This window comes from Littorina saxatilis, unplaced genomic scaffold (genome assembly GCF_037325665.1).
Source record: "Littorina saxatilis isolate snail1 unplaced genomic scaffold, US_GU_Lsax_2.0 scaffold_970, whole genome shotgun sequence".
In the NCBI taxonomy this organism is placed as follows: Eukaryota; Metazoa; Mollusca; class Gastropoda; order Littorinimorpha; family Littorinidae; genus Littorina; species Littorina saxatilis.
In genome coordinates, this window is record NW_027125995.1 from 1 (window position 1) to 25,000 (window position 25,000).

The 25,000-nt window shown below is 43.2% G+C and overlaps 1 protein-coding gene and 3 long non-coding RNA genes across 9 annotated transcripts in view; 2 read left to right on the forward strand and 2 right to left on the reverse strand.

Annotated features, from left to right (window-relative positions):
- Positions 1–134: 134 nt before the first annotated feature.
- On the forward strand, positions 135–4,169 carry LOC138954450 (uncharacterized). 2 transcript variants are annotated; one of them, XR_011451843.1, is made up of 3 exons: positions 135–690; positions 1,484–1,574; positions 2,567–4,169. It is a non-coding gene; the product is annotated as an uncharacterized lncRNA (long non-coding RNA). The 2 variants fall into 2 exon arrangements; XR_011451842.1 differs by lacking the exon at positions 135–690 and having other exon boundaries at positions 1,318–1,574.
- The window catches only part of LOC138954448 (uncharacterized), a 33,241-nt gene continuing 12,389 nt past the window's right edge, over positions 4,149–25,000 (reverse strand). The window contains exons 2-6 of one of the 5 annotated variants that reach the window (XM_070326291.1): positions 14,354–14,423; positions 7,886–8,020; positions 6,868–7,500; positions 5,488–5,669; positions 4,149–4,947 (exon numbers count right to left, since the gene is read on the reverse strand). In XM_070326291.1, the coding sequence (XP_070182392.1) occupies positions 4,440–4,947; positions 5,488–5,669; positions 6,868–7,500; positions 7,886–8,020; positions 14,354–14,404 (1,509 nt within the window). In that variant the 5' untranslated portion in view covers positions 14,405–14,423 and the 3' untranslated portion in view covers positions 4,149–4,439. Of the gene's footprint in view, positions 4,948–5,487; positions 5,670–6,867; positions 7,501–7,885; positions 8,714–14,353; positions 14,645–25,000 lie in introns of those variants that run through there. The other 4 variants (XM_070326292.1, XM_070326293.1, XM_070326294.1 and 1 more) reach the window with 4 other exon arrangements.
- LOC138954447 (uncharacterized) lies at positions 20,472–23,535 on the forward strand. The gene is made up of 2 exons (XR_011451841.1): positions 20,472–21,074; positions 23,026–23,535. It is a non-coding gene; the product is annotated as an uncharacterized lncRNA (long non-coding RNA).
- On the reverse strand, positions 23,420–24,844 carry LOC138954446 (uncharacterized). Its single transcript, XR_011451840.1, has 2 exons — positions 24,463–24,844; positions 23,420–24,279 (listed from the first exon to the last, which is right to left on the reverse strand). It is a non-coding gene; the product is annotated as an uncharacterized lncRNA (long non-coding RNA).

The following is a 25,000-nucleotide window of genomic DNA, read 5'->3' on the forward strand; positions in this document are numbered from 1 at the left end:
ACACTTGATGACAAACCCGTGGGCATATTTGCCGAAGCCTTTATCAAACCTTGCTTACGGGAAAACTACAGTACAAAGGTACATCACTCATCCGTTTTGCGTTCAGGCAGAGCGTTAGATTTAGACTGAAGATCTGATTTAGCTTTTTTTGTCTTTCCTTTTTGCTTAGGCCTAAAAAAAAAATAGGTGTGGTTACGGTAACCCGACCTACCCTATTTTTAGGGGCCGATCCTATAACTTTTTATTACATTTGTCACCAAAAAAAAAAAAAAAAAAAAAAAACCGAGTGCAAAAAACGCAATGAAAGCGAAAGCGCCCGTGTCGCACACTTATTTCTCTGTCAAGTAGGTTTAATTTGTACACATTAGAAAAAAAATTAAAAAAAAAAAAAAGTGATTGCCTACCTACCTACCCTATTTTTTTTGGCTATGTTACCGTAACCACACCTATTTTTTTTTTTGGCCTTAGTTTAACAATAACATTGTTGTTTTTATTGTCAAACTAGGTGCAGAATATGGATGCAATTCACAAGGCGAGAGGACTTTGAAAAGCTGCAGCCAGCTGATGTTCAAGGTCTCAAGCTTTGTACTGATCACTTTGAGGCCAACCAGTAAAACAATCCTGCAGAGAGGATCACTTGTGTGGAATGCTGTCCCGACATTGTTTGCAGTGCCCAATCCACCACCGAAGGTTATTTATTTATTGGTTTTAGGTTTTTGCAAACCAAAGAAGCACACTATTAAATGCAGGTTGAGTAATGACAAGTTTGAGGCTGATGTAAGAATTGAAAACAAGTTAGCATTGTTCCCATCAAATAATGCCTGTTTGCATTTAGCGCAAAAAAATGATAAGGCCAACAAAAAAAAGTTACTTATTTTGGATCGACGTCTTGATTATGATGATATGATGAACTTATTTTGCAAAAAAACAGCCCCAAATGGCAAAAAAGGTATAGGGTCGGCGTCAACAACAAAAAAGTTGTATGTTTCTGGTCACCTGACCCTACCTATGTTTTCCCGACGACCCTAGACTTTTTTTTTTTTTCATTTTCAAAAATAAAAGGGGTATTCGAAAATCAATTGTTTTCCTGTTTTTCAACGAAATAGTTAAAAAGATGGTTTAAAAAAAAAAAGTTTAGAAAAAAAATCTCCACCTTTAGTCATGTTAGGTCACAAAAAAGTCTGTTTAAGGTAACGTAGCCCCCCAAAAAATAGCGTCGGTAGGTCGGCTTTTTAGTTTTGTATTTTAGCCATCTGAATATTTTAATTTTATTTTTTAATGCCCCCAAAAAGTCTAGGGCCGGTGGGAAAAAAAATAGGGTCGGTCCGGATACCGTAAACAGATTATTTTTTGTTTTGCCTTACCAGAAACATACACTTTTTGTGTGTGGCCTAAGACCAATGCCATGAAATTGGGAGAAATGTTTCATTGTGACTGGGTGTTGGTTGTGAGTTTGTCAGTTAAAGAGCTGTGCAATTTGCAGGTTGCTAGTGGGAGGAAGCCACCATCGCAAAGGGTAGCTACAAATGAAGCCAGCACCGACCTGTCGCCTGATGCACAAATTGTTCAACCAGGTAAGAGATTTTTAACCATGAAGAACACCCTGACATCAAAAAATGTTTAAACTCATCCATTACATAGTTGATAATCGCTGTATAGGGTGACGGGCGCTGTGGCGGGGTGGTAAGACGTCGGTCTATTAACTCGGAAGGTCGAGGGTTCGAATCCCGGTCGCGGCCGCCTGGTGGGTTAAGTGTGGAGATGTTTCCGATCTCCCAGGTCAACTTATGTGCAGACCTGTTAGTGACTTATCCCCCTTCATGTGTACACGCAAGCACAAGACCAAATACGCACGAAAAAGGTCCTGTAATCCATGTCAGAGTTCGGTGGGTTTTAGAAACACAAAAATACCCCGCATGCTTCCTCCGAAAGCGGCGTATGGCTGCCTAAATGGCGGGGTAAAAACGGTCATACACATAAAATTCCACTTGTGCAAATAAATGAGTGCACGTGGGAGTTTCAGGCCACGAACGCAGAAGAAGAAGAAGCTGTATAGGGCGGATGCATGGATGGATGAAATTGTACCTGTAGTTCCCACACGTAATGATGGGAAACATATCCTGTTAGAGGCATGGTGTAACAAGAAACAATTAAGTGGCTCTATTCCCATCTCCCCCCCCCTTTCCCCGTCGCGATATAAGCTTCGTGGTTGAAAACGACGTTAAACACCAAATAAAGAAAGAAAGAGGCATGGTGTGTGAGGAGTTTACCTGGTACTGTTGTCCTAATCAATCAATCAATCAATCAATATAAAGCTTATATAGCGCGTATTCCGTGGGTACAGTTCTAATGGCCTCACCCATTCAGTACCAAACAAGGTCAATTCCATCATTGTTCCACATCGTATCCATAGTTGCTAATACACTTCATTTCTGGCCTGCCTTCCTACGCTATTGTTTATTTTCATTTTGTGATTGAATTACACATGTTTTAATTTCTTCCAGGTTGTAACTTGTTATGGTTATGTTATTTTATGTGTGTTTTGTGTGTGTGTTTTCTTTTTTAGATGACATTCAGGCGATCCTGGAGGACATAGGATGTAAAGCATCAAAGTCGTCATCCTCCCCATCCCCTCGTGAAGCGGAACTTCGGCAGAAGGTCAACAAACTGAGGAGCAAGGTTTTCCGATTAGAAAAGACAACGATGGAACCCCGTGTAAAACGAGCGAGTAAATTAGCCAAGCCTCCCAAGAAAGACTTTGTAATAGAACAGTTGTCTCATATATTATCAGGCGAGGCGAGCTATTTTGCCATTTATGCCTGTTACATATTTACCGGTTATCTGCTGCTGTATCCAATCCTGGCAGAGACGGAACGCATGTTACCAAGGAGCCGAAGGAGAGTCGATGAGATGAGAGAATGTGATTAACAATTGCCAACTCTCTCCGTACAAAGAGGGTCCAAAATTGTATCAAAATATAGATCGTAGGGAATTCAAAATAAAAAAAGACAATAGACAAAACATGTACTTCGGCTCATAGAGCCTTCTTTAATTTTTGACTCAAAAGTCCATGCTCCGAGAGTCCTTTTTTTAATTTTGAATTGCCTACCATCTATATTTGTATACATTTTCAAAAAGATTCAACAGTCACCTTCCGTTATTCTTGAACTTGGCTATCCCAGCCTTACCTCAACATTCGATATTCCTGTGATATTTTTGACGTAAAATCAATTGTTACTGTAAAACACTTCGGCAAGAGGATTGGTCCAAGCAAACAAATAATAAACTTGTAAGATTTTTCCTGATATTTCCGATCAATTGCCTATGGTTTTATTTAGCTAAAAGATTCAAACGTCACACCTATGACTCATGGCTATTTTTAAGGGGAGAGTAGCATCCCTGGTGTGTTGTTTTTGATGTACCTTTTGGTCTGTTTACAGTAACATAGGCACACAAAAAGAGGGTCGGTAGGTCGGCTTTTCTTACTTTTTTTTTTATAACCATCTTTTTAAATTATTTTGCAAAAAAAACAGGAACAAAATTGATTTTTTTTCTTTTTCTTTTTCTCCAAATGCCAAAAAAAAGGTCTAGGGTTGGCGGGGAAAAATAGGGTTGGTCGGGATACCGTAAACAGACTATTTTGCTTTGTTTTGCCTAAGCAATGACTAACAAACTTTCTTTAGGGTCTGACATTGTATATACTATACAATTTTTGGGGTATTAACTAAATACATGTATACAGTTTTTGATTCCTTTTATACTTTTTCACAAATTAGCCCCCCCCCCCCCCTTTTTTTTTGTAGTCTGCCCTGGGGGCGGGAGGTCTCCTAATTTCGGTTTCTAGGGTCATCTTATGCTTCCCCATGAGCTGAGAACTTAATTTAAAATGGGCCACGATTTTTTTATTTGTATTTTGTAATTGTGCCTTTGTCCAGTCACATGATTTCACTTTGTACTTAAAAACTTGGCACTGTCATCATTTATTGCTATTTATTGTTCAGTTGTTCAGTATTTATTGCTATTGGGCATCAGTTGTTCAGTTGCCCTCTTTCGAATGAGCCATGCATGCATTATGGATGTGTTTAGCGAATTGGGATACCTCAAGCAATGTAAAAGAAGAAACAATGTGAAGCAAACATATAGCACCAAATAAAATAACCGAATCAAAATGGAAACTTCTTCAGTGTATGTGTGTGTGTGTGTGTGTGTGTGTGTGTGTGTGTGTTTGCTGTTTTAAATACCGAAAATGTGAAAATAAAGCAAGTCACAACATGAGAAAGATCGACTGTACTAGTCATAACAAAGCAGGAAACAGCCTGATCAGCATGCAGCAAAGGGGAATAACTCATATTTAGCCATTCTCATTTCTAAGCATGCCCAATGAGGAAGTTATCCTTCTTCCCATTGTAGTTTCTTTGATTCAGTGTACAGCGTCATTCTTACCACTCAGCCTCATCGGCCAGGATGTGCACGCGTCCGTGTGTCTGTGCGTGTTGACACAGCTCCTCCACCCAGGCCTGCACTTTCTTCTTGCCTTCCTCTGACCGTACCCGTACCCCCGCCATGTTGACGAGCTGCACGCTGCCGGCTCCCTGTCCCGCAGTCTCTCTCACCTGATGACCCACAAGGTAAGCAGCAGCAGCGCCATCATCACTCGTCTGAAGAACAAAGACGGTGCCGCAGCCCTTCCTCAGCAGAAAAAAACCTTTTATTATCAAGACTATGCTTTTTGAAGTGCCCGTCGGGCCCCAGAGGATCCTCACGTCGACGTCGTCGTCGTCTGGCGGCTCCTCCAAGACTTGAAACTGCTGCGGGAACAGAGCGATGCTTGTCATTGGTCGACCATGCTCCATTCCAACAGCGTGAACAAGATGGCCCTGGGTCCACAGCTGTACTCTTGGCTGTCTGCTGAGGAATAGCTCAACCGTTGTCAGTGGTATGGAGAATCTGTCATCATACACATTCACACATTATTAGGTATATCACACACACACACACACACACACACACACACACACACACACACAAACAAACACACACACACACACACACACACACACACACACACACATACCGTTACACACACACACACACACACCCACACACAAGCACACACACACACACACATGCATGCATGCATGCATATCAATCAAAGCAATAAACAAATCAAAGCAAGTCAAACAATCACCACAAAGACCACGAACAAAAACACAAACAGGGATAGACAGGGCGAGATCAAAACAGAGAATTCGTAACAAGAAACAAGAAAGAGAGAGAGAGAGAGAGAGAGAGAGAGAGAGAGAGAGAGAGAGAGAGAGAGAGAGAGAGAGGGAGAGAGAGGGAGAGAGAGAGAGGGAGAGAGACAGAGACAGAGAGAGAGGGGGGGGGGGGGTCAGGAGAAAGAAAGAAAGATAGATGACGTTAGGTCAAGTAATAACAAACGTGCGTGCGTGCGCTTCACCGATATGATACAGCTATGCAACGTACCTGGCAACCAACTGTGTGTAGGTAGCTGCATCCATGGCAGGGTCCCCGCCCTCATTCCGTTCAAAGCTTGCCCTCCACCACGCGTCGAGCCTTGTCTGGTCAGCCATGTCGTCCTCACAAAGACATATCTGGCTGACATTCCGACCTGGCTCGACGCTGAGGCCTTCCTGCAACTCCTGTAACTGAGATCAACACACACGGACTGTAAACAATGCGGGAAATGGCACAAGGGGTGGTTTAATACACGATGCACACAAAGACAGTGTAACATTAGGCCTACCTGAGTTGCAAATCTCTTCATTCCTGCTTTAGTGTTTACCAGCCTAAAAGACAACTTTCTGGACAAAAGCAAACCATCTTTTCGGAAAAGAGTTTCCCGTTTGTGCTGACGCGCATTAGGCTACGTAAAGTACAATTGACGTCGTTTTCGCGACAAAAAAATGACGTCTACTATTCAAGGTCACTGTTCTTAGAGCTCCAGTAAAAAATAAAAAGCAAATGCTTATTCGACTCGCCTTCGTCTTGTCCCACAACAATGTAACCTCCCCCCCCCCCCCCCTTTAGGATTCCCCCCTCCCCCATGGAAGACTCCCGCCACCACCACTCCCACAAGAGTCCCTCCCTTCTTATACAACCACCCCCATCTATGCCTGACCTCCCCCAATAAGACCCTTTGTTTTGTTTTTGTTCATAACCTCTGTAAGTTAACCCACATTTTAAGACTTAACCCCAATAAAAAAATAATTAAAAAAGTCCTCTTTCAGCTTCATAAATTAAATGTTCAAGAGAACGTTGGCATCAGAATAATCGAAAAAAAACTTGATCAAAAGTGTGACCTGTATTATTCCAGATATGTTCAGTGGTGATCATCTTGTCCAGCAAACATGTCCATGCTATTACTGTGAACATTTACGAAACAAGCTACATTTTGGTCATGTCTGCTGATTAATAACACACACATTTGTGTGAAATATGGAGGCTTTGTTACCCAAATATCTGAAAGAAACTAAACTTAAAAAGTTGATGAGCATGACCCCGCTGTGACCCTAACATTTGACGAAGGTCAATCAAATCGGGGTCAAATCGGAAAATTATTAAATACCAGAAGTCTGCAAATGTCTTTTGTTCGGACATACGGACGGACACTGCACACAGTGTGTGGACTAAGAGCATAGCGCTATGAACTGGCCCTTACTTTACGTTGGTGAACAAAGGTCTCTCTCTCTCTCTCTCTCTCTCTCTCTCTCTCTCTCTCTCTCTCTCTCTCTCTCTCTCTCTCTCTCTCTCTCTCTCTCTCTCTCTCTCTCTCTCTCTCTCCTTCTCTCCTGCGTTCGTCCGTTTTTGCGTGTGTGAGCGAGTGTAGGTTAAGAGTTAACTTACATCGCTCATGTTCAGCAGCACCTCCTCCAGACAGCGTCTCGTTGTGTCGGGCAGGACAATGGCCTGGTGGAGGGCTGGCTGTGTGACCAGGTCACCCAGAACAGAGCGCCTCACAACATCTCTGGCTTGCTTCAGGTAGGCAGCGGCCTTCTTTAGTTCTTCTTGAACTGCAAGGGGGTCGTCTTCTGTCTGAGGTATGATTGCCGCCATCATTATCCCACGCTCGCGATGTATGACGAGCAGGTCAACAAAGTCCTCCTTCAGGTTCAACGGCTCTGCTTTGACGCTGTTCGTGTTCCTGGCGGCTGCACCAGTATAGATGCTTTGGGTATCGGCACCATATACACCAAATTTAGCTTGGGTCAGAAGTACCATAATTTCTTTTTCCCTTGCGGCTTTGTTCTTTATCTGATTCATGCAGTGGTGGACATTTTTCAGCACTCTGTCTATGCGGACAGTGTCCCTGACCTCTCTACTCTCATCTCTGTCTATTTGTTGCTGTGTTTTCAGTACCTGGATTCGCTCACCTTCTCCGATATTTGCCATTCTCTCTTGCACAGTGTCCATGTGAGCCGGGGGGATTATGTATGATTCGCTCTCAAGGTGAGGGAACCAGGCGTTGAGAAACTCTCTCTGGAATCAAAGACATGATGGTGTACTGCCTGCTCACTTCTAGTACCATTCACAACCTACGTCAACTATGAAGACGGTGAAAATACAGACACCAAATAGGGACTTATGTCTCGTTGGTGGTTCACACAATATTTGCCTAAAACACAGCAGATAATTGTTCTATGGTGTAAATTCAAAATGAAAAACAAAAACAAGGAAAACAAGGAAAACAACAACAACAACAACAACAACAACAACAACAACAACAACAACAACAACAACAACAACAACAACAACACAAAAAGAGTAAAACTAATGATAATGCACCTTATTCATTTTAAACGTAACTTCAAGTCTTAAAATATGAGGTTTCGGTGTGTGGTTTTTTTTTCTGAGATGAATTTACCTCATGGTCTGACAACCTTAACACTTGGTCCTCTGATTCCTGTGATCTTGTCATTAAGGGCGGGGCAGGAGAGACAGCCTGGTTCCCCGGTGACCCAGAGGTACTGCACGGCGGAGCACATTCCACAGCCGGTCCCTGTGTGATGTGCATAATATAACCGTCACTTCTGTCATAGCGCTGTTCATAATTATGAGTTGTGTGCATGATATGACCGTCACTTATGTCATAGCGCTGTTCATAATTATGAGTTGTGTGCGTGATATGACCGTCACTTCTGTCATAGCGTTGTTTTAGATAGTGTGACTCACCTTATTGTCATGCAATAGTATGTGAACGTGTTTCCTCACATGGTACAAACATTATTTTATTTTCCTGTGCGTTTGTGGGCCAAAACGCCCACATACACTCATGGTTTTGCACGAAGAGGATTGTATGTGCTTGGCCGTATGTTCCGTCGGCCATATACTTATACTCTACTCTGTGTCGTGGGATGCATGCTTGGTATTTTCATGTTTCTATAATTCACTGACATGGATTTCAGGATCTTTACCATTTTTACATGGTTTTGTACCACAACATGGGGGGAGGTGGGGGGGGGGGGGGGCAAGCAGGTATGCAAATAAAGTGACCCGGAGGATCGGAACATCTCTTCTCTTTATCAAGCAGGTGGCGGGGTTCCAAACACTCAACCATCAACTTGGCTGTTGCGATCGTCATCAATGAGGAATGTTCAGTCTATTTGCATTGATCGACACTGACACGGACAATGCATGAATACGACCCCAAACAAATTGACAGATTAGATCGGCCTCGTAGGAGCTGAGGGGGAAGGGAGGTGGCAGGAGAGACAGAGATAGACAGACAGAGATAGACAGACAGAGATAGACAGACAAAGATAGACAGACAGAGATAGACAGAGATAGACAGACAGAGATAGACAGACAGAGATAGACAGACAGAGATAGACAGACAGAAATAGACAGACAGAGATAGACAGACAGAGATAGACAGACAGAGATAGACAGACAGAGATGGGTTGGTTGGCTGGTTATTGTTTGTTTTGTAATGTGCCTACAACCTGTGGCAATCACGATAACATTGTAGACGGTTCTAAAAACCGCATGTCTTGTTACACTTCTTTTGTCAAATCTTGTTAAACGTCTTAATCTCCTTGAAACATGTAAACCTGTGAAAGTATTCATTCGTATTCATTCTTTACCATTTTTACAAAGTACTTTTGGGGGGGCTTACTGATTTGTCTATTAGTGTAAGGGAAGGAACTGTGCTTGTTCTTGACAAATGGAATGTCAGGATTACTTTCCCTTTAATTGTCAGGAAGTCAGGAATCAGTGTTTTAGAATTCTCAGGAATGTTGTGTCTAAGTAAATTTAGAAAGGAATTAGTGACAAAAGATTATTTGAAGTATGTGAGTGTTATTTTTTTTTATTTTAATGAGTTTTTAGGCTACCCAAGACGTAACAAATCAACGGCGCGATTCGTACAGCCCTGAGCAGCACAGTTGGTACAGCGGGTACAGTTCGCACGGCAGTCACACTCCCCTTGCCTGATGCACCGTGATTCCCTGCTGCACTGGCAGCACGCCTGCAACGTACAATGCGAGTGTCCCCTGTTGTCGTGAGAATGTACGTGATGTATGTCTACACTGTTCAGTGTCCTCTGTTGTCGTGAGAATGTACGTGCTGTATGTCTACACTGTTCAGTGTCCTCTGTTGTCGTGAGAATGTACGTGATGTATGTCTACACTGTTCAGTGTCCTCTGTTGTCGTGAGAATGTACGTGATGTATGTCTACACTGTTCAGTGTCCCCTGTTGTCGTGAGAATGTACGTGATGTATGTCTACACTGTTCAGTGTCCCCTGTTGTCGTGAGAATGTACGTGCTGTATGTCTACACTGTTCAGTGTCCCCTGTTGTCGTGAGAATGTACGTGATGTATGTCTACACTGTTCAGTGTCCCCTGTTGTCGTGAGAATGTACGTGCTGTATGTCTACACTGTTCAGTGTCCCCTGTTGTCGTGAGAATGTACGTGCTGTATGTCTACACTGTTCAGTGTCCCCTGTTGTCGTGAGAATGTACGTGCTGTATGTCTACACTGTTCAGTGTCCCCTGTTGTCGTGAGAATGTACGTGATGTATGTCTACACTGTTCAGTGTCCCCTGTTGTCGTGAGAATGTACGTGCTGTATGTCTACACTGTTCAGTGTCCCCTGTTGTCGTGAGAATGTACGTGCTGTATGTCTACACTGTTCAGTGTCCCCTGTTGTCGTGAGAATGTACGTGCTGTATGTCTACACTGTTCAGTGTCCCCTGTTGTCGTGAGAATGTACGTGCTGTATGTCTACACTGTTCAGTGTCCCCTGTTGTCGTGAGAATGTACGTGCTGTATGTCTACACTGTTCAGTGTCCCCTGTTGTCGTGAGAATGTACGTGATGTATGTCTACACTGTTCAGTGTCCCCTGTTGTCGTGAGAATGTACGTGATGTATGTCTACACTGTTCAGTGTCCCCTGTTGTCGTGAGAATGTACGTGCTGTATGTCTACACTGTTCAGTGTCCCCTGTTGTCGTGAGAATGTACGTGCTGTATGTCTACACTGTTCAGTGTCCCCTGTTGTCGTGAGAATGTACGTGCTGTATGTCTACACTGTTCAGTGTCCTCTGTTGTCGTGAGAATGTACGTGATGTATGTCTACACTGTTCAGTGTCCTCTGTTGTTGTGAGAATGTACGTGATGTATGTCTACACTGTTCAGTGCCCTCTGTTGTTGTGAGAATGTACGTGATGTATGTCTACACTGTTCAGTGTCCTCTGTTGTTGTGAGAATGTACGTGATGTATGTTTACACTGTTCAGTGTCCCATGTTGTCGTGAGAATGTACGTGATGCATGTATACACTGTTCAGTGTCCCCTGTTGTCGTGAGAATGTACGTGATGTATGTCTACACTGTTCAGTGTCCCCTGTTGTCGTGAGAATGTACGTGCTGTATGTCTACTCTGTTCAGTGTCCCCCGTTGTCGTGAGAATGTACGTGCTGTATGTCTACACTGTTCAGTGAACTCTGTTGTCGTGAGAATGTACGTGATGTATGTCTACACTGTTCAGTGTCCTCTGTTGTCGTGAGAATGTACGTGATGTATGTCTACACTGTTCAGTGTCCCCTGTTGTCGTGAGAATGTACGTGATGTATGTCTACACTGTTCAGTGTCCCCTGTTGTCGTGAGAATGTACGTGATGTATGTCTACACTGTTCAGTGTCCCCTGTTGTCGTGAGAATGTACGTGCTGTATGTCTACACTGTTCAGTGTCCCCTGTTGTCGTGAGAATGTACGTGCTGTATGTCTACACTGTTCAGTGTCCTCTGTTGTCGTGAGAATGTACGTGATGTAGGTCTACACTGTTCAGTGCCCTCTGTTGTCGTGAGAATTAACGTGCTGTATGTCTACACTGTTCAGTGCCCTCTGTTGTCGTGAGAATTAACGTGCTGTATGTCTACACTGTTCAGTGTCCTCTGTTGTCGTGAGAATGTACGTGATGTATGTCTACACTGTTCAGTGTCCTCTGTTGTCGTGAGAATGTACGTGATGTATGTCTACACTGTTCAGTGTCCCCTGTTGTCGTGAGAATGTACGTGATGTATGTCTACACTGTTCAGTGTCCCCTGTTGTCGTGAGAATGTACGTGATGTATGTCTACACTGTTCAGTGTCCCCTGTTGTCGTGAGAATGTACGTGATGTATGTCTACACTGTTCAGTGTCCCCTGTTGTCGTGAGAATGTACGTGCTGTATGTCTACACTGTTCAGTGTCCCCTGTTGTCGTGAGAATGTACGTGCTGTATGTCTACATTGTTCAGTGTCCCCTGTTGTCTTGGAAATGTACGTGCTGTATGTCTAAACTGTTCAGTGTCCCCTGTTGTCGTGAGAATGTACGTGATGTATGTCTACACTGTTCAGTGTCCCCTGTTGTCGTGAGAATGTACGTGCTGTATGTCTACACTGTTCAGTGTCCCCTGTTGTCGTGAGAATGTACGTGCTGTATGTCAGTCTACACTGTTCAGTGTCCCCTGTTGTCGTGAGAATGTACGTGCTGTATGTCTACACTGTTCAGTGTCCCCTGTTGTCGTGAGAACTACGTGCTGTATGTCTACACTGTTCAGTGTCCTCTGTTGTCGTAACAATGTACGTGTTGTATGTCTACACTGTTCAGTTTGTTTGTTTGTTTGCTTAACGCCCAGTCGACCACGAAGGGCGGTGCTGCTTTGACATAAATTATGACGTGCGCCACATACAAGACAGAAGTCGCAGCACAGGCTTCATGTCTCACCCAGTCACATTATTCTGACACCGGACCAACCAGTCCTAGCACTAACCCCATAATGCCAGACGCCAGGCGGAGCAGCCACTAGATTGCCAATTTTAAAGTCTTAGGTAGGTATGACCCGGCCGGGGTTCGAACCCACGACCTCCCGATCACGGGGCGGACGCCTTACCACTAGGCCAACCGTGCCGGTCACTGTTCAGTGTCCTCTGTTGTCGTGAGTATGTACGTGCTGTATGTCTACACTGGTCAGTGTCCTCTATCCTTAGCGGATTATGCCTTTATTCAGTTATTCTGCAGAAAAGACGAATGCTGGAGAAAACCCGTTTTTTCTTAAGCATTTCTGCATAATTATCCTTAGCGGATCATGACTTTATTCAGTTATTCTGCAGAAAAACAGAAATGCTGGGGAAAAACTGTTTGTTTCTGCAGCATTTCTGCATAATGTCATCTTTCGGGAGAGCAACGTTTTTTTCAGTGTCCTCTGTTGTCGTGAGAATGTACGTGCTGTATGTCTACACTGTTCAGTGTCCCCTGTTGTCGTGAGAATGTACGTGCTGTATGTCTACACTGTTCCGTGTCCCCTGTTGTCGTAAGAATGTACGTGCTGTATGTCTACACTGTTCAGTGTCCCCTGTTGTCGTGAGAATGTACGTGCTGTATGTCTACACTGTTCAGTGTCCCCTGTTGTCGTGAGAATGTACGTGCCCTATGTCTACATTGTTCAGTGTCCCCTGTTGTAAGAATGTACGTGCTGTTTGTCTACACTGTTCAGTGTCCCCTGTTGTCGTGAGAATGTACGAGCTATATGTCTACACTGTTCAGTGTCCTCTGTTGTCGTGAGAATGTACGTGCTGTATGTCTACACTGTTCAGTGTCCCCTGTTGTCGTGAGAATGTACGAGCTATATGTCTACACTGTTCAGTGTCCCCTGTTGTCGTGAGAATGTACGAGCTATATGTCTACACTGTTCAGTGTCCCCTGTTGTCCTGAGAATGTACGTGCTGTATGTCTACACTGTTCAGTGTCCTCTGTTGTCGTGAGAATGTACGAGCTATATGTCTACACTGTTCAGTGTCCCCTGTTGTCGTGAGAATGTACGTGCTGTATGTCTACACTGTTCTGTGTCCCCTGTTGTCGTGAGAATGTACGTGCTGTATGTCTACACTGTTCAGTGTCCCCTGTTGTCGTAAGAATGTACGTGCTGTATGCCTACACTGTTCAGTGTCCCCTGTTGTCGTGAGAATGTACGTGCTGTATGCCTACACTGTTCAGTGCCCCCTGTTCAGGGCCGGACCAAATGACTTGTAAGGGGGGGGGGGGGGGGGGGTTCTTCCTTTTTTGGGGGGGAAAATCAGCGAAGTGGCGAAGCCACAAGCGCGCGCCTGCAAAGCAGGCGCGCGAACTAGGGGGGTCCGGGGGCATGCTCCCCCAAACATTTTTTGAAAAACGGTTAAAATCTGTGCAATCTGGTGCATTCTGGGCCTTGTTTTGAGGGTTAAGGCCTGTCAGTGTGAGTTGGTGGGGGGGGGGGGGGGGGGGGGGGTACCTTTTTCTCATCGGATTTCACATTGAATAAAATATGTTAGAGACACACACAAAATTTATTTAAAAAAAGAAGAAAAAAAACCACTCAAAGCAAGGTACATGCTTTTTCCAGGGGTGGGGTTCCGGCACCCCTGGAACCCCCCCCCCCCCCCCCCCTGGGTCCGGCCCTGCTGTTGTCGTGAGAATGTACGTGCTGTATGTCTACACTGTTCATTGTCCTCTGTTGTCGTGAGAATGTACGTGATGCATGTCTACACTGTTTAGTGTCCTTTGTTGTAAGAATGTACGTGATGTATGTCTACACTGTACACACATACATACATACGCACGCATGCACGCACGCACAGACAGACAAAAGTTAGCATCGCATAGGCTACACTTACGTGAGCCAAAAATCAAAAACAAAAACATTTGGACAGTACAATATAATTTGGACAGTACAATATAATTTGGACAGTACGATATAATTTGAACAGTACAATGCAATGCTATGCACAACAAATCAGTATGCAAAAGACACCACGATCGACAAAACAAAACAATGGGAAACACTATGGACAACACAACACGGTGACAGCGGCCTACCTGACGAGATGTCTTCGGAATGGCCCCGCTACCTGACTGCTGGCTCGCCATTGTTCTCGTCCTGTCTCACCTGAAACATCAACACCATGTTACAAAATTAATATGACAAAAACGAAGGATACCACTTTTGTAAAAATCGACGAAAATTCAGGCAGAAAAAGTTTGAATGAAATGACGGGAAGGAATTGTTCAGTTGGGGAACAAAACGTGTCACAATACTTTGTTGTTGTTGTTGTTGTTCCTTCCTTCTCCAGAAAAGAGCATACATTCTCCACACAATAAAGGCTCTGGAGAATGTATGCTCTTTTCTGTTCATTGTCTGTTGTTATTTGTTTATGTATCGTTTGAACATTGGATTTCCCTTCTTCAAAGCTATGTAACGTCAGAGTCCGACAAAAATTGATATTTAGGCGGCAGGGGAGACTACAACATATTGCATGTTTGTGTGCGTTCAATCGTAAATTTTTTTTGTGGGAATTCTAAGCAGATTCGATCGATACGTGCATGTTATTTGTATTTTTGATCAAACTATGACATTTTACACAGATCTCGACAGTCATTGTTCACCTGCATCTCAGTCGCCAGCGCGGATCCAAGGAACAATGATTATATCTTGATCTGTGTAACATGTCACATTTTGGTCAACAGTACACATAACGTATAATATATCCGTCCGTTTCACATGCCAACGTTCCAACAACTTATCTTTGTTTTGTCTTTTCACTAAATTATATGTATAGTGAATCGGCCTAAACCCGGGCAGTGTCTGTTGGCTTTGCTTATATATACAGCTACTGACGTCTGTTTGGAGTCGACACGTGCTCGTCGCGTGCACCTCAAAGCTCTTTCAGTGTCTGTTGGGTTTGATTATTATAGAGATGATGTCATCGCCGTAGAGCTACTGATGTCTGTTTGGTTTGATTATATAGAGATGATGTCATCGCCGTAGAGCTACTGATGTCTGTTTGGTTTGATTATATAGAGATGATGTCCTCGCCATGGAGCTACTGATGTCTGTTTGGTTTGATGATATAGAGATGATGTCATCGCCATGGAGCTACTGATGTCTGTTTGGTTTGATGATATAGAGATGATGTCATCGCCATGGAGCTACTGATGTCTGTTTGGTTTGATGATATAGAGATGATGTCATCGCCATGGAGCTACTGATGTCTGTTTGGTTTGATGATATAGAGATGATGTCATCGCCATGGAGCTACTGATGTCTGTTTGGTTTGATGATATAGAGATGATGTCATCGCCATGGAGCTACTGACGTCTGTTGGGTTTGATTATATAGAGATGATGTCATCGCCGTAGAGCTACTGACGTCTGTTGGGTTCGATTATATAGAGATGATGTCATAGTCATGGAGCTACTGATGTCTGTTTGTAGTCGACACGTGCTCGGCGCACGCACCTCAAAGTGACACAAAGTGACACAATGGCAAATTCAGCGTTAAACCGAATTCGTAAAACTTGTCACTGCTTTTATTTTTACAAGCAATTATTGCACCTTATGTTTGACATACCATTCACTTTTTGGCATCAAACAAGTCCTTTTCCAACATATCCTTTAGAAAACCATGCACTTGTTGCCATCAAACACGTCCCTTTCCAACAGATCCTATACAGAACCATGCACTTGTTGCCATCAAACAAGTCCCTTTCCAACAGATCCTATAAAGAACTATGCACTTGTTGCCATCAAACAAGTCCCTTTCCAACAGATTCTTTAAAGAACCATGCACTTGTTGCCATCAAACAAGTCCCTTTCCAACAGATCCTTTAACAATCCACGCACTTGTTGCCATCAAACAAGTCCCTTTCCAACAGATCCTTTAAAGAACCATGCACTTGTTGCCATCAAACAAAGTCCCTTTCCAACTGATCCTTTAAAGAACCATGCACTTGTTGCCATCAAACAAGTCCCTTGCCAACTGATCCTTTAAATAACCATGCACTCTGTCGCCTGTATAATGTGTCTGGATCATGGAGCGATGCAAACTTAGAAGCAACTAAAACAGGTCAGCCGCCTTATTACCGTAAAGTACCTTGTTGTAAGCGCCCAGTATCGAGTAAGCGCCCACCCCCCACTTTTAGTCCAAAACCGTGCATAGGGTCTAGTACCTTGTTGGCGCCCACCCCCCACTTTACGCCATTGAAATCAGGGGATACAAATTCCGCACTTGATCTGCTAGTTTTGTGAATGATTTCCCTTTCTTGCAAACCCTATCACGTGTGTCTGCACGCCTTGGATCTAAACGCGTGCAAGTCAATGATTACAAGATGCTGCGGATCAAATCGTACACCGTTGCATTTAAGCTGTCAGCTCTTGACTATTTGGATAATAACGCCAATGGAAATGTGTCGCAAACAGCAAGTGAGTTTGGGGTAGATAGAAAAAGGATACGAGAATAACGATAGAGAATCGCGATACCCTGTTACGTCACCAGGCCGGAAAGGAAAAGAGGAAGCGAAAGTTACATGGCGGTCGAGACGTCAGATCAGAAGATCAGAAGATCTCTCTTTCTCTCTCTCTCTCTCTCTCTCTCTCTCTCTCTCTCTCTCTCTCTCTCTCTCTCTCTCTCTCTCTCTCTCTCTCTCTGATTTAGCTCTCTCTCTCTCTCCCTCTCTCTCTCTCTCTCTCTCTCTCTCTCTCTCTCTCTTTCTCTCTCTCTCTCTCTCTCTCTCTCTCTCTCTGATTTAGCTCTCTCTCTCTCTCCCTCTCTCTCTCTCTCTCTCTCTCTCTCTCTCTTTCTCTCTCTCTCTCTCTCTCTCTCTCTCTCTCTCTCTCTCTCTCTCTCTCTCTCTCTCTCTCTCTCTCTCTTTCTGCCGAAAACAGTCTTTGGCCAAGTAAAATAGACTGCTGCCCATATCCAGAAGACGTACCCCTTGTTCAAGGGAAACAGAGACACAGTGCGGCCGACAGCGGCACCTCTGCAGACAAGAAAAGGATGCGACGACATTTGTCTCCCAAAGCTCTTCTAATGACAATACGAACAAGAAAAACAATGGTAGATGAAAAAAGAAAGAAGATATGATTACAAAGATCACATTTCGTACTGAAAACTGCTCGTGCATAGGGTGTAGTACCTAGTAAGCGCCCACCCCCTACTTTGGGTCGGAATTGGTGCACAGGGGGGGTGGGCGCTTACAAGGTACTTTACGGTATTTCCAACAATGAAGAACCAGCGCATTATGGAACACAACCGTCAAACGTAAAAAGACTTGCTGGGTTAAACTGCACAACGTTTCATTTGTATATAAGTCTATACAAAACCAATGTCATAATGAGTTCACATAAGCAAATCATACAATCCCATTTGTAGTCATTCTCTTGGTCGCCCACCCCCCCCCCCCCCCCCACCCCCAGAGAGAACTAGTTCAATCACAGCCACTGTCTGCTTTCACTCAGACGTGAATAAGGTGTGATTTGAAAGCGACACATAGAAAGCTGTCGTCTGGGATTAATAGATCTTTCCTTATGCACCCGTTCTGGGATTTTGATCGCGGTTTCTCTAGCGGGCACATGTTCTACCACTGTTATGTTCTGTAGAAAATATGGTTTTATGTAAGTATGTCAACCAATAGACAAATTGATTTCTATTTGTTTGTGATTGATGTTATGTTATCCAATAATGTATACACTAAATGAAGCAAAGGCGAGCAAAAACTTGTTACTCAGAGAATAATGGACACTACTGTCAAGAGATAGTGCAAGTGAAGGCCAGGGATGCCAGGGAACACACAGTCACAAACATCCTCAGTCTTGGCCACCAAATTATTGGTGAGTAACGTCAAGCCTCAGTCTTGGCCACCAAATTATTGGTGAGTAACGTCAAGCCTCAGTCTTGGCCACCACATTATTGGTGAGTAACGTCAAGCCTCAGTCTTGGCCACCAAATTATTGGTGAGTAACGTCAAGCCTCAGTCTTGGCCACCACATTATTGGTGAGTAACGTCAAGCCTCAGTCTTGGTCACCACCTTATTGGTGAGTAACGTCAAGCCTCAGTCTTGGTCACCACCTTATTGGTGAGTAACGTCAAGCCTCAGTCTTGGCCACCACATCATTGGTGAGTAACGTCAAGCCTCAGTCTTGGCCACCACATTATTGGTGAGTAACGTCAAACCTCAGTCTTGGCCACCAAATTATTAGTGAGTAACGTCAAGCCTCAGTCTTGGCCACCACATTATTGGTGAGTAACGTCAAGCCTCAGTCTTGGCCACCACATTATTGGTGAGTAACGTCAAGCCTCAGTCTTGGCCACCACATTATTGGTGAGTAACGTCAAGCCTCAGTCTTGGCCACCACATTATTGGTGAGTAACGTCAAGCCTCAGTCTTGGCCACCATATTATTGGTGAGTAACGTCAAGCCTCAGTCTTGGCCACCACATTATTAGTGAGTAACGTCAAGCCTCAGTCTTGGCCACCACATTATTGGTGAGTAACGTCAAGCCTCAGTCTTGGCAACCACATTATTGGTGAGTAACGTTAAGCCTCAGTCTTGGCCACCACATTATTGGTGAGTAACGTCAAGCCTCAGTCTTGGCCACCACATTATTGGTGAGTAACGTCAAGCCTCAGTCTTGGCCACCACATTATTGGTGAGTAACGTCAAGCCTCAGTCTTGGTCACCACATTATTGGTGAATAACGTCAAGCCTCAGTCTTGGCCACCACCTTATTGGTGAGTAACGTCAAGCCTCAGTCTTGCCCAGCTAGCAAGCTTTCGTCGGCCGACTGACGATTTCATGACCCTGCAAATGCGAAACTAATTTATTCATATTTGTTGACTTTTTCACATAGGAGTAGGATAATTACCGTAAAGTACCTTGTAAGCGCCCAGTATCGAGTAAGCGCCCACCCCCCACTTTTAGTCCAAAACCGTGCATAGGGTATTGTACCTTGTTAGCGCCCACCCCCCACTTTACGCCATTGAAATCAGGGGATAAACATTCCGCACTTGATCTGCTAGTTTTGTGAATGATTTCCCTTTCTTGCAAACCCTATCACGTGTGTCTGCACGCCTTGGATCTAAACGCGTGCAAGTCAATGATTACAAGATGCTGCGGATCAAATCTTACACCGTTGCATTTAAGCTGTCAGCTCTTGACTATTTGGATAATAACGCCAATGGAAATGTGTCGCAAACAGCAAGTGAGTTTGGGGTAGATAGAAAAAGGATACGAGAATGGCGAGAGAATCGCGATTCCCTGTTACGTCACCAGGCCGGAAAGGAAAAGAAGTAGCGAAAGTTACATGGCGGTCGAGACGTCAGATCAGAAGATCAGAAGATCTCTCTCTCTCTCTCTCTCTCTCTCTCTCTCTCTCTCTCTCTCTCTCTCTCTCTCTCTCTCTCTCTCTCTCTCTCTTTCATTTTCTCTTTCTCTTTCTCTCTCTCTCTCTCTCTCTCTCTCTCTCTCTCTCTCTGATTTAGCTCTCTCTCTCTCTCTCTCTTTCCTCTCTCTCTGTCTCTGTCTCTGTCTCTCTCTCTGTCTCTCTCTCTCTTTCCTCTCTCTCTCTGTCTCTCTCTCTGTCTCTCTCTGTCTCTGTCTCTCTCTCTCTCTCTTTCTGCCGAAAACAGTCTTTGGCCAAGTAAAATAGACTGCTGCCCATATCCAGAAGACGTACCCCTTGTTCAAGGGAAACAGAGACACAGTGCGGCCGACAGCGGCACCTCTGCAGACAAGAAAAGGATGCGACGACATTTGTCTCCCAAAGCTCTTCTAATGACAATACGAACAAGAAAAACAATGGTAGATGAAAAAAGAAAGAAGATATGATTACAAAGATCACATTTCGTACTGAAAACTGCTCGTGCATAGGGTGTAGTACCTAGTAAGCGCCCACCCCCTACTTTGGGTCGGAATTGGTGCACAGGGGGGGTGGGCGCTTACAAGGTACTTTACGGTAATAGTTTTGTTTGTATATTTGCAATCAAATACAGCATGAGCTCAAACCATGAGTTTTACATTTTAAAAATACGCCATCATATATACTTGAAATACTCAAATAGCTTTCCTTACGGTAAACAAGATTGGGTTTTGAACATGGCAGCTACTTGTACTTTCCCGCGTGAGCGAATTTTATTTGTTTTCTTAGTTCAAGTTAAAGGACCAGACCACGCTGTTTTAAAGGTTATTAGAATCACTAACCGATGACTGAAGGTTAGAGAAATGCACCTAAAGATTCCAAAAATGTAAAGAAATTCACCGATTCGTAGCTTAATCATTGTGATTTAATTAAAAACGTTCCGCCAAATTCGTCTGCTAAACGAGACTTCGAAATGGCCGCCAGTAGACGAGAACCGGCTGTGACGTCACTTTGTGTTTGGAAACCGAAAGTTACAGCTTACGCTCAAGTGGGCGTTTGCCTAAATCGAGCATCAACAGCACGCCGAAGGAATGCGCACGGCTGCTGATAGCTATGAAGTATAGAAAAAAGGTTCAGGCATCAGTTGTCACCTTTTTCCGATGGGCTTACAACTTCTGCAGCAAGACTGATTAACTGGAAACGGCCAACACGATGTGCTGTGTTTCGCGACACTTTCTTCCAATGCGAACGCAGTTAAGCCGGCAAGAAAACCTGGCACACACAAAACAGCTGTTGCCTAACGCAGTTCCAGTTCCGACAATTGTTGACCACTCACAGGAGGTCAGAAACCGGATACCAATGTCATCAGAACGATCTGCTTTCACTAAACGCAGACGAAAGGAAGTGAGTACATGTATACTGAATGTGTTCTGTAAGGGATAGGGGTTCAGTGTCACTGGGCGTTTTTGTCAGACTGACAGTATTTGTAGTGGAATGGCATCTGTTCCTAATTTTAAGCACATGTGTTAAGATTACAGATTAAAACATATATCTGTTACTACATGCCCGTCCCCATGCACCCACCTTAAAGTTCCCTCTCTCTCTCCCTCTTTTACACTCACCTGGGTAATCGATGAGTCTCAGGTTTAATCAGTGTCCGTCCATATACACATAGACATTCACACAAACACACACACGTTGTTATAGTTGTTATCTTTTAATTCAGTGTTGTATTAAATGGATAAAGAAATCGTTAATACAGCAAGCTTGCATGAATAATTTGCTGTTGTCCTTTTTTTCAGATCAGGTTCTGTAATACAGTAATTATAATTAATACAAGTACAAATTCATGTTTGCAGTCATACTCATAGTGTGTGAGTGTGTGTGTGTGTGTGTGTGTGTGTGTGTGTGTGTGTGTGTGTGTGTGTGTGTGTGTGTGTGTGTGTGTGAAAAGCACTTTGATACTTAAAACATCTGTGTTATTTGATTTTATTACAAAACTGCAGTCAGAATATTAAGCAGACCTATTCCAACAATACATTTTGATCAGCAGTAAATGTAATGTCAAATTATGAACAACAATCATGTGAGCAGATATATCTAACAGAAACAAATAGTCTAGCAAAATAATACAACCAAACTGTACATGTATGGACATCATCATCCACATAAAAAAAATTGATTGTAGGAAGAGCACTCTGTGTTATTACCACTGCTTCAGTCAAACTGCCAGTTCAACTTTATCTCTGTGGGTTGTTTTTTTCTCTCAGAGTAACATGGGGAAAAAAAACCTTTAAAAAACTTGCATGCTACAGAGCTGGATTGTTTCTAGTGATCATGCAGCATGATTTATCCGCATAGAAAACTACTGAAACACCTAAACAGAAATAACAATGTCTACAGAAAAAATCCACTGTTTGATTGCTGTCTGTAGTACTCCTCTTGCTAACAGTGGCATTAAAATAATTAAAACAGCTATGCTCTCTTGGGGGGGGGGGGGGGGGGAAGTACTCTGAGTACTTTTTGTGTCTACATAGGCAAAACAAAACTATGCAATGTTTCAGATTTCCTGACCCACCCTATGTTTTTCCTCCTTATCCTGGACTATTTTGGACTCTTACAAAAATGTACTTCAAAAATGACAAATCTTAATTTTGCAGGCTTACAAGGAAATTGACTCTTCTCTTACAACCAGAATACACCATGATTTCAAGCAAATAAAAAACTACATGCACCTGAGAAAAAAACCACTTTAATTCAAGAAGTTAGACCTCCTAACCCCAGCTTTTCAATTCAATTCAATACGTTGTTGATGTTGATTATGGAGCTTAACGTCCTCCCAGGTAACTAGGGACCTATATTGGGACATGATTTTTTATACAATGTTAAAAGTGTAGGGTGTAATGGGGGGGAGGGGGACTGCAGGGTGACGGGGTGTAGTCGCTAATAAATTTAAAGGTGCGTTTATTATCTAATATACCAGACATTTTGTTTTGGCTGGTGTACAGAATAACATCACATAAAATCGCACTCGCAAAACATACAAAACACATAAAATGTACACATCAGTACACACATAACCCAAACCACGCATATCCATACCAGCACCATCACACACATATCCACATACATACTCTAGTTTGTACATTATAAAAATAAATACATTATGATTAATATCATTACTAGTCAACTTAAATTCAGGCTCAAAATAGGTCTTAAGATGGATGTTATTTAGTGTAATGAAGAGATTATAAAAACCAAAAAAAGCTATGAGAAAGAAAGTATGAAAGAATTATGCCCATTCTCCAGTGAAAGTTCTGCTGATTGTGGTAACTTTTTTTTCTGTCTAAAACAGGCATCAGGTTAACCGAAGGAGCTGTTTGAGGGGGTGGTGATCCTAACACTGGTCTATGGCAACACTGGCCTATGGCAGCTACAACAAAGCTCTGCATACACAGCAAGACTACAATGCAACAGTGCCCAGACTTTGACTGCTACAGCTAGACCAGTTGACAAAGCTCAAGTTGTCACCAAGCAGGACGCCCCAACTGGTGACCAACTATATAGACTGAGGCTGCCTATCTCCAAATCTGCCAAAGCAAGAATTGTTATGCAAGCTCCACATTTCTGTTTGCAGTTTAAGCCGACCTTAAGTATGCAATGGTTATGCACATCCCCCCCCCCACACACACACACCCCGCAGTTGAGAGTTGTAATGTACCTTTTATTTATCTTACATATATTTGAAGCCTGTGTAGCTCTGTGACAGAAACAGGTCTCTGATGGCAGTGACCAGACAGGCAGGAAGAACTTTCCTGTTCTTTCGGAAAGTCAGTGAGTGTGCAACTTGTCGGTATGTTCTGAACACATCAAAACATGTTCTTTAATTTAAGCTACATAATATCATGTGGATGCACTGATTGGGTGTAAATAATAACAGCAATTGGTACAGTCAATTCACTAAATGTGCAACAGAACCCTAATCATCAGACATTTTACAACAGCAAACTTCAACAGTCCTTTTACTTTCCTGAATGTCATTATTATTTATTAAAACATGCATCTAGAGCAACATACATATAAATCTTTTTTTATTAAAGTTCATCTGAAATTCAGGCTGCTTTCCCATGCAAAGTACAAATGCAAGTGTCCATAAACCAGGGTTTAATACATGTAGTATGTGAGTGAGTTCTGATGAAAAAGTGATTGTGTTGTAATATTGGTTATTACTGAGTGTTGATGTTACAATGATTACATTATAAAAACAACAACAACAGAACAATGTGAAGAGCAAACTTCTTCTGTGGGCATGCAAGTGAGTTAATCTTGTGTGTGTGTGTGAAACTATATGTGCCTGAGTGTTACAAATTTAAATGACAACAGTTTTCTTGATAGCCTTTAAAAACAACAACAAATACATACATTTAACAATCAAACAAATATAGGCACCTCAAAAAAAGTTGTATGTACACCTTCGTGGCTGGTGATGCATTCTTGCTCCCCTGCAAGTTTTCATTCTACAATGTACCTCAGGCTAGCTTCCTCTCTCTCTCAAATCTGCCCCTCCCACACAATACAACAGGTACAGTGGCCACTCTGACACCAGTCTCTGAAATAATCAAGAACAGTTAAAACTGCGATGAGCTGTTGTTCTTTTACTCGTGCATGCAATGCATGAACACTTAAACAATATCCCACTTATTCGCGAGTGCGTTGACAAGGCGAGAGTGAAAAAAATAGCACAGACTCGAAAGCAGACGATAAGTTCAGCACAGAGAGCGGGCGTGTTTACCTTTGATCGCTGAGACAAACAGAGTCGCAATTTTCATCGTCACTGTCTTTTCACTACTGCTGGAAGTGGCCTCCGCTCCTCATCTTTCATGCTTGATTCGAGGAGAGAAACTGGTAGTTCGAACATGTACGGTTCAATTTCGTCTGCAGTTACGCTTGTTGCCATGTTGGTAAACAACCATCTTCACACAGTGTGACGTCACGGATAATTTATTCATAAGCCAGTCTCGCGAAGATCACGCGGCACAATGGCGGGTCGTTTTGGAGAAGAAATCCGTCGCTTCGGTCACAAAATTCGTCGGATTACGGCCTTAGAAGATTCCGAAGTAAACCAAACATTGTTGAAGACGGTAAGAAAGTGGTTTTCTAACTAACTGCAAACATCGGGACGAGTGTTCGGTCGCGCAGGAACACGATTCGAAGCGTTTTTGACGCTAAAACAGCATGGTCTGGACCTTTAATATCGAAAGAAGAGACATTCTTGCGAATGTTGGACAGCACATTGATGATGTTATCCGAGACGAATGTCGCCTCGGGAT